The sequence below is a fragment of the Cibotium barometz genome, chromosome 59 (genome assembly GCF_041138505.1).
Source record: "Cibotium barometz isolate CiBa-2024 chromosome 59, ASM4113850v1, whole genome shotgun sequence".
Taxonomy (NCBI): domain Eukaryota; kingdom Viridiplantae; phylum Streptophyta; class Polypodiopsida; order Cyatheales; family Cibotiaceae; genus Cibotium; species Cibotium barometz.
In genome coordinates, this window is record NC_141104.1 from 5,468,659 (window position 1) to 5,478,544 (window position 9,886).

At 36.3% G+C, this 9,886-nt stretch overlaps 1 protein-coding gene across 2 annotated transcripts; it reads left to right on the plus strand.

Annotated features, from left to right (window-relative positions):
* The first annotated feature begins 7,747 nt into the window (after window positions 1–7,747).
* LOC147605406 (flavonol synthase/flavanone 3-hydroxylase-like) lies at window positions 7,748–9,874 on the plus strand. 2 transcript variants are annotated; one of them, XM_086793166.1, is made up of 4 exons: window positions 7,748–8,262; window positions 8,777–9,098; window positions 9,207–9,468; window positions 9,603–9,874. In XM_086793166.1, the coding sequence occupies exons 1-3, from the start codon at window positions 7,841–7,843 to the stop codon at window positions 9,465–9,467; spliced, it is 1,005 nt and encodes a 334-aa protein (XP_086649292.1). In that variant the 5' UTR covers window positions 7,748–7,840; the 3' UTR covers window position 9,468; window positions 9,603–9,874. The 2 variants fall into 2 exon arrangements, with proteins under 2 accessions (XP_086649292.1, XP_086649291.1); XM_086793165.1 differs by having other exon boundaries at window positions 9,207–9,874.
* Window positions 9,875–9,886: the final 12 nt, after the last annotated feature.

Below are 9,886 nucleotides of genomic sequence, written 5' to 3' on the forward strand. Positions count from 1 at the left end.
TTTCTCTTTTACCATTTAATTACTTAGATCTTAAATATCATGGAAAATTCTCTTTTTACATTAAAAAAACATTTACTAAAAATTTCTCTTTTACCATTTAATTACTTAGATCTTAAATATCATGGAAAATTCTCTTTTTACATAAAAATAAATTTACCAAAAATTGCTCTTTTACCATTTAATTACTTGGATCTCAAATATCATTGGAATTCCTCTTTTTACATAAAAGTAAATTTACCAAAAATTACTCTTTTCTCATAATCAATTAATTATGCATAATTACATAAAAAAATATTTCTCATGAATATGATAAAAATCATTCTTTTTGCATAGGATATCCAATCCTAGAATATGGTAGGAAGTCCTCTTTTAGCATTATGCATAAAAATAAGATATGTATTATTTTCTAAAAATTTTGCCATAGCTTTGCTCCTATTACTGATAATTCTCAAAAAAAAATTTAAAGAATAAAAGCTTGTAATGAAAATATGATAGTAGTTCCTCTTTTATGCTTAAAATCAAACTATAGTTTAAATCATAATTTTAACCATTAAATTAGACATAACTATGATTATCTCACTAAATTAAGCTAATTTCAATATTTCTATTTTCCCAAATTGTTAGGATAATCCATTTCTCATTTAGAATGAATCAGAGTAGTTTTCAACTACTCTTAAACAATCTAAAAGAATTTACCATTATTTTAATAGCACAAAATCATAAAAATATCATTTTCTTAATCTCTAGCTTATCAAGCTTAGAGTTTAGCTTTGAATTAAGAGACTATCATTGAGAAGCATCCTTTTTCAAGGGATTTAGCCATAAAGATAGCTATTCATTTAGAGAGAGAGATTTACTTAAAGAAAGCATTAAAAATAAGCATAAAGATTAATTTTCTCTTAATAAAATATTAAGACTTTTAGGGAAAGCTTGATTTGAATTAAAACAATCATTTAGTAAGCTTCTCAAGCTTGAGAGGGATTGAGAAGAAGAAAGTTATTGAGAAAATTAAAAAAAAACATAAAATTTTAATTTTACCTCCAAGTTTGGCTTGATTCTCTAATTGCAGTGAAGCCCCCGACCAATTAATTGGTCCACCAAGAGGAGAAGAGCAACTCCAAGATTTTTTGTAGAGAGAGAGAGCTCCAAGCTCGCAAGAGAGAGGAAAATTTAAGGCATAATAGAAAATATGATTATTTTAATACAATATTGGCATGGTATAGCTCCAATATCCAATTACAAATAATCGAGGGTCTATTTATAGGCGAGGGAGGCCACTAACCAAGTCCAACTAGGTTCTAGAATTTTATAGGTTTAGTTTGACTCAATTTGGATAAGATTTGGACCAGTTTGGCTCCCTTTTTGATTTGGTTTGATCTAGGAGAGAGGAGAGATAAAAATATCACAATTTTTTTGAATTAAAAACCCTTCCACACATGTGAAAAAGGCACCTACCTCAAGAGTCCCCCTTTCCTTACCAAGGTGTCAAAAATGCATCATTATTTTAAAATATCTCATTTTTTAGTAATATCTCATGATAATTTTTAGCTAATAAACCTTGTACTCAGTCAACTCTTCATCTTATGTGAGAGTTTACTCATTTTTGGGTATTTTATTTTATTCTTTTGGATTTATCTCATCCCAACACTTGGATTAATCCAATTGTCCCATTGGAACCTTAATTGGACCATAATCCAAAATTTTTTGAAAATGTAGACTCTTAGGCTAAGGTCCCTTATACACATTTTCAATTAATTCCTAATGCACATTGGAAAGTTCATTTTGAACTTCTGTTTTAGGGGAATCCATTTTAGACACTAGGAGGATTTTTATATCCAAAGATATCTCAATTTTAGATTATCTCTCTCTAGACATTTTCTCTCTCTAGGCCAAAACAGGGTAAAACAAGATCTTTCTTCTATTTCACAGAGGGAAATAATTATAAAAACAGAAGGGAAAGTTCTTATACCTTTACTCCTCAAAAGCTGGAGAGAGGAATCTTACATCCTACCCCACTTGAAAAACGCGAGATGTCCTCATCTCGCAGCTGGAGGATAAACTCTTTCACCTTAAGATCTAACTGATTCTGGGGTTCCCTATAGTCTGGTCAACCCACACAGAATCCTGGTATAAAGATCCCTTCTACAAGAAGAACATACACAACTCATTATCAGAGAACAAATTGTTCAGAACATACAGAACATTCATATCCTTAACACAATAATGGTCCATCAGATCGGAAACTCCATCTGAACATTCCCCACTAAAATTTCAGTTATACAAGTTCTCAATTTCATTAGGAATTTTTTGGACCCAAAAAGGGTCTCCTAAGGATTCGTAATTTTAAGGGATTAGAGCTTAAAAAGCTGGGCTCAAGGGAGACAAAGGCTATGATGACCCCTATTTTTTACCTTGCCACATCAGCCATACTCCCCTAGTTTCACTTTTTAAAGCAAAACTTCTCATACTCTCTCTCTCTCTCTCTTACTTTTTGACTTTTCTCATACTTTCTCTCTTACCTTTTGAATTTTTTATCTTCACTCTCTATAAATTGAATCTTTCTTGTCAGTTTGAAATCTCCTTTCTCATTAACTCCCACCACATCTCCTTTCCACATCAGCAAAACATTCTCGTATTTAGGTGGGTCCCAAAAAGTAAAAAAAAATTATTTTTTATTTTTTTGCATTTTGAGGTGGAAAAAACACCACCCAACCAATATGTATGATGAAAATAATTTTTTCCCTCCAAAAAGCTTGTAATTCAAGGGTCACGTTGTGGAGTGAAAAAAAGAACAAGGAAACATGCCTCTATAGCTTCCCACTCCCCCAACCTTGGAATCACTAGCACAAAACAGGGGCACCATAGTCAAAGTAAACGCCCAGCAAACACATATGCTTCCATGGTGTGCATGACGAGGTAATCGAAGGCTGGCACAAAGTGCGCTGTGAGAGTGTAAACCCGTGGACTACACCACCAAACACGTCAATCATGCCTTCTCCTTCAAATCAACACACACACTATAACCATGTAGGAGGAAAGAGGATGGAAGGAATAGAGTTGGTGGATAAAGAGGAGATGTAGCTAATTTTGTTCTAAATAGTGCTGAAAATTGATGTTTTTTAAGATTATCATTATTTTGTTTTATTTTTCACAATGCCCGTCAAGTTTGTCCATCTTTCAAGAAAATGCCAATTTAGATTTTTTAAAACTTTTCAAATTTAAGGTCTTATTGTGGGGGGCTGTGCAAATTTCAAGCATTTCTTATTACTTTTAGATCTATATTTTGGCTTGATTTGCAAAAGTGACCTTTTAAAGAACATATATTTTTATCAAAATTAGTCAAAAATCCTCAAATTTTAATGTTAAAAAAGAAACCCACTTTTCTTGCAACAATGTTTCTATGTATATGCATATGTTTTATGTGGCCATGCATCTTTTTTTCACATTTCTTGTCTAATTATATGGCCGTGTATCTTTTTTTCACATTTCTTGTCCAATATGGGCATACATTTTATCTATTCAACTTTTTTATCTTTACAATTTTGTATCTTTGTTTAAATGTAGGTTTGTTTTTTTGTGATATCATGTAACTTCAAAGTTTACTTCAAGTAATTTTATCTCATTATTCAATCAAGAAATTAGCCTACCTATAAATGCATATGTCAATGACCATATATGCATGACAAACAAGAAATCATCAATGTAAATCAAAGCAAACAAGAAAATGTCAACGTCAATCATGCAATTAGGAATATGAAATGTGTATTTCAAGATGCCTAGTGCCAACTACATTGCATGCGCATAGTAGCAAACAAGAAAATGTCAATGTCAATCAAGGCCAACAAGATAATACCAATGTCAATCATGGAATTAGGAATATGTAATGTGTACTTCAAGATGGCTAGTGCCAATTATATTGCACATGCATGTGCATGCGTGGACACATGCACACACACACACTCACTCACTCACTCACTCACCCACCCACACATGCACACACTATATGAGACTTAGAGTAAGCATGTGAGACATAGACAAGTGGTAGGGTGCTCATGCCCTACCAAGAGGGCATGGGTTTGAATCAAGCCACCCCCTCCCTCTCACCCTCACCCTACCAAAAGAAAATAATATCCTTGCCAAAAAATAAAAAAACAAAAGAGTAAGCATGTGAGAAAGCTTGAGAGTGAAAGCATGCGAGTAATAGCATTTGAAATTTTTATTGATGCAACCAAAACGGTTGGCCAATGTTTCATGAAGGGTATTGTAATTGGTCCCAACAATAAAGAGAGAGATTTTTCTAAGAGACAACATACTCTTTTTCGCTTTTTTAAAAAAAAGATTTCTAATACTTGAAAAGAAAGGGTGGTGATGAAAATGCCTCCACTTGAAAAAATATGTAACCCTTAATTAATCAAAGGTGTGTCTAGTTCCTCCCTAATTCATGTTTGAATAAGAAACTTTCAAGTAAAATATTGATTAAGGCATGATTTTAGGCATAGCTATAGAAAGAATTCACACTTATCTTATGCATCCACCTCACATTTACAATAACATGCATTAAGATTTGCAAGGAAGGTTGTTTACTTTACACACTTCCCTAGATTGAGAACTTTATCCATATCTAAGTGAAGAGTGCAAATAGTGATTTATGAATAGTTCATAGCATGCAAAATTCTTCATAAGTGTACTAGTATATGAGTGTGCCCTTTTAAAACTAAGCTTCTAACCTGAATTAACAACACTTACATTTTGAATATGAGCATTGCCTTAGTCTCCAAGAAAGTGGGGACTCTTATCTAGTTGTCCTAGTCTAGCAATAAATGAAATGTCTTTTTGATGCCATACATACCACCATCTAGAGACAAGCATGCAATCTATGTTTTAGAACACATCTCTGTAATTTTTAAAGGTTTGTATCCAAAGAACTTTTCCATTGTTTCTTAGAGCATGAGTTGGAGTTTGTTACCCCATGACATCTATTCTTTTTCATATTGCAAAAGCAAAGTAGATAATAAAATTTTCAATAATTCTATATGGGTCACATAGTAGGTAAGATGTGCCACTAGCACTAAGGAAAACGACCACAAAGGAAGAAAATTTATGAAGGATAGAGAGGTCAATATTGGTGTTTAGAAAGACGTGGATAAGAACCAATGTAGGGAACCAATATATATTTAGAAACCATCTGAGTCGTCCCAGCCCCTTACCTCACGTTACGCCAACACAATCAAATTTAAACAACCATCCAATTTATTCATATTATTGTCACACGAGTGAGATTTTTCAGAATATTTTATCATGGGAGTGAATCGAATTAATTATGTGTGATGCATGGTTCATGTGTGAAGCATGGTAATGAATGATTTCCATTTGTTATAATTATTTTTGTGAGTGATTCCAAAGTAATTGTGATCTAACATTGTGGATTATGTTGAGTATAGATCATGGATTCGAGACAACCAAGGTGGACATTGGACGAGATTATCTAGCCAAGCACATGTGTGCTAAATATTTAATTTTGTATGGTTTGGCCCATTGTACATATGTTGGGCAAGGTTTATTTTTTATGACATGCTTTAAAAGCATTGAACTAAGGTTCAATTTTGTAAAAAGCCCAATTTTGAAAAAGCTATGCTATATCTGGCTCCAAGGGCTAAATTTATTAACATGATTTAAATGCCGCGTGTGGGAGTGGAGCCACACGCGTCGGGGGGGAGATTGCACCCAGTCTTGTGTTCTTTGATTTTTATGTTCTTTGATTTATGCTCTTGATTTATGCTATGATGTTATGGTGAATTTCTTTTATTATTTAATTTGTGGAATAATCTAATCTCTTAGTACCATGGTCCTGTAACAATTATATTATTTAACCCCCCCATATTTCAAACGACTAGACTCCTTTTGGGCTGAAGCACCCCATCCCTTGCTTATTTTGGGAAGTTGTGAATTTCAAACATTTCTTTTTACTTTTAGACCTATTTTTTGGCTTGATTTGTGGCTTGATTTGCGAAAGTACCTTTAATTCTCAAAATTAGTCAAAAGTCCTCAAATTTTAACATTAAAAAAGAAACATTACACAGTTTGCATGAAACAATGTTGCCATGTACATGCATATGTTTTATATGCCCAAGCATCTTGTTTTCATAGTTACATGTGGCCATGCATGTTGTTTTCCACATTTCTTGTTCAATATGGGCATCAATTTTTTCTATTCAACTTTCTTATCTTTACAATTTTATATCTTTGCCTAAATGTAGGCTTATTTTGAATGGTTAATAATGCTTTTGTAATATCATGTAACTTCGAAGTTTAATTGAAGTAATTTCATCTCATTATTCAATCAAAAAATTAGCTGACCTATAAAGTCATACATCAATGACCATATATGCATGACATAGCAAACAAGAAAATGTCAATGTCAATCATGTAATTAGGAATATAAAATGTGTATTTCAAGATTCCTAATGCCAATTATATTACACGTGCAACGTCCATATGCACACATGCACACACACACACACACATGCTTACACGTATGCAATATAAAATGTGTATTTCAAGATTCCTAGTGCCAATTATATTACACGTGCAACATGCATATGCACACACACACACACGTACACACACACACACACACACACATGCACCCATACACTATGAGACTTGGAGTAAGCATGTGAGAGATAGCCAAGCCATAAGGTGTTCATGCCCTACCAAGAGGGTGCAGGTTTGAAAAGCCACCCCCTCCCTTTCACCCCTCCTAATGTGTTTATTAAAGAAAAGAATATCCTTGCCAAAAAAAAATAGAGTAAGCATGTGAGAAATCTTGAGAGTGAAAGTATGAGAGTGATAGGATTTGAAATTTTTATTGATGCAACCAAATATGGTTGGGGAATGTTTGATGGAGGGTATTCTAATTGGTCCCAACAATAGAGAGAGAGAGAGAGAGAGAGAGAGAGAGAGAGAGAGATTTCTTAGCAAAAACTTGCTCTTTTTCACACTAAAACTTCCTACATTGAGAACTTTATCCATATCTAAGTGAAGAGTGAGTATAGTGCTTAGTTAGGAAAAGTTGATAGCATGCAAAAATTCTTCATAACTATACTAGTATAAAGATTTTGATGAGGTGTGCCCTTTTAAAACTAAGCTTCTTACCCCAATTAACAATCACTTATGTTTTAAATATATGAGCATTGCCTTAGTGTCCAAGAAAGTAGTCATCCTAATCTAGCAATAAATGAAATGTCTTTTTGATGCCATACATACCACCACCTCGAGACATACATGCAAAGAACACATCTTTGTAATTCTTACAAGTTGGAAGTTTTTCATTGTTTCTTAGAGAATGAGTGGGAGTTTTGTTACCATGACATCTATTCTTTTTAGTCTTGCAAAAGCAAAGTAGATCAGAAAAGTCTACATGGGGCACTTAGTAGTACGTAAGCCGTGCAGCTAGTGGCACTAGGAAAAAGTCCACGCCTTTTGTCATCTAGAGAGGTCAATATTATTGGTGTTTAGAAAGGTCCAACTAATGTGGATGAGAACCATTGAAACGGCTAGATTCCTTTTGGTAATGAGCTCAAGGCAAATCAACCTTTAGATGAGCTGAAGCCCCAAGGAACAAACAGAAATAGTAGTAGCGCATCAACCTTTAGACTTGTCGGGTTTTAAGGTTGGGAGATGCTATTAAATAAAAGGGCACAGATGCCCTTAAATAAAAGGGCGATTCTCCTCCCTTCATGCAGTGTACTGAAGACTCACAAACCCCTACGATCATTGACCTAATCGCCAAGCCCCGCACTAATTAGCTTGCTAATCGCAACTAATTTAGCCCAACATCATGGTGGTAGCTCATGAGACTACGAGCATTCCCGTGATCGATCTCTCCCCACTCTTTGATGCCAGCTTGGGTGCAGCTGATGCTGATGCGCGCAGGAAGAAGGTGGTAGCTTTGATAGGGGAGGCCTCGGAAGAGTGGGGTTTCTTCCAGGTGATTAACCATGGCCTCCCATCAGAGCTCCTCGACCGTGTTTTCAACATCTCTAAGAGCTTCTTCGCCATGCCCACCCAAGAGAAACTCCTGGCGCGCCCAGATGCCGGTTCCTCACCCGTGGCTACCGGCTTCGTCAACGACGACTACACCCGTGGCGTGCTCGACCCCAAGGAGCACTTCCTTCTCTTCCACGAAGGTAGCACCTCCCAGGAGCTCGTCCACCGTTACTCCCGGTACAACATCTGGCCTCGCCAGCCGCGAGAGTTCAGGTATCATTTAGTACTATTGTACCGATAATTAATTGATAAATAATCAGCTACTAATATTGTCAATAACAGCCGTCTAACCTTGCTCGTACTGTTGTTATAATCAATTCATGAATGACCAATAAAAGTCAGCTGTATTTGGAGGAGGTTGCTTGATTGATTGCTCTGAATACGAGTTGAGGGCAGCTGGTTGAGACTATAAATGTAAGGATGGTTAAGTCTAAGCATACTAAAGAGTGGATCTTAAGGCTGCGAAGTTAGTGGAGCATAACCTTGCAGGGGATTAATTAGTGCATGAGGGGATTAATTAGGTGATCATGCAAGGATTAACCTTGCAAGGGATTAATTAGGTGCATGAGGGGATTAATTAGGTCATCATGTAGGGACTATAATTTATTAGTATGAATCATTTCAGCATATAGTAAAATTGCCACTGAAGGCGGTCGAGGTTAACGTCGTTAGGGGAATCGTTAAGTATTAATGGGATGATGATTCTTACCAGTAATTATTGACGCAGGCCAACTGTGGAGAAGTTTTTGGAGGAGGTCGAGAAGACGTCCATCTTTGTGATGGGGCTGGTGTCAGAGAGCCTTGGCCTGCCGGAGAACAAGGTGCACGACCACTACAAGGAGAAGACCAACGCATTGAGCATCTTCTGCTACCCGCCTTCCGGCGAGCGAGAGGATGCGTTTGGGACGTCCACCCACAAGGACGGCAACGTACTCACACTGCTCGCCCAGAGCGATGCCAGCGGACTACAAGTCCTCAAAGACGACAGTTGGATCACCGTCAAACCCATCAAAGGTGCCCTCATCGTCAACATCGGCGACATGTTGCAGGTTAATTGTGCTATACTTCCCACACTCGCAAACGCACGCGCTGAGCACACACACACACCCCCCACCTCATGATCAGTTTGGTGATTCTTTTTATTGCTTCTTGTGAAGATCTGGAGCAATGGCAAATACAAGAGCGTCACTCATCGTGTGATGAACAACAAGGCTGATACGCGCTACTCTATTGGGTATTTCTGCACCCCTGGAGCTCAAACCTACATGTCGCCCATGCCTGAGTTCACCACCCACGTCGGCCAGCCTCCGAAGTATCGTGGTTTCCTCTACGAAGAATACTTGATGCATCGCTTCCAAAACAAGAAAAACATGGACAGAAACACTCCCGACGTGGGAATCTACATATACGAGACCTAAGGTGCTGCAACTCCTGCTAGAAATACAATTCCTTACATCTATTATATCTTATATGCTAGAAATACAATTCCTTACATCTATTATATCTTATATATTATCGTATTGCATTAATCTTGTTTTGGAAACATGGATCAGAGAGTCTAAGTACCATGCCAATATGGATCAGTCGGCCTAAGCAAAGAGGAGAACCATGCCATGCTCACATAGACGTGCTAATGTGTGTGTTCTTTAAGTAAAGGTGTGAATAATGACCTGTATTCTAACAGATCAAAGTCTGAAAAAACACACAAGACAAAGCACAGATATTTCAATTTGCTGGGCCTTGATTGATCGACCTTTGGGCCTTGATTTGTACTTCAATAAGTGGTGTTTCATAGTCACTACCAATTAATTAATATTGTAGATAGAGTTTTTATTAT

Bases quoted from the DNA above. Each gene is read 5' to 3' on its own strand.
- LOC147605406 (XM_086793165.1), top strand. From the start codon at position 7,841: ATGGTGGTAGCTCATGAGACTACGAGCATTCCCGTGATCGATCTCTCC. The intron at 8,263-8,776 runs GTATCATTTAGT...TTATTGACGCAG, and splicing joins CGCCAGCCGCGAGAGTTCAG to GCCAACTGTGGAGAAGTTTT. The intron at 9,099-9,206 runs GTTAATTGTGCT...CTTCTTGTGAAG, and splicing joins ACATCGGCGACATGTTGCAG to ATCTGGAGCAATGGCAAATA.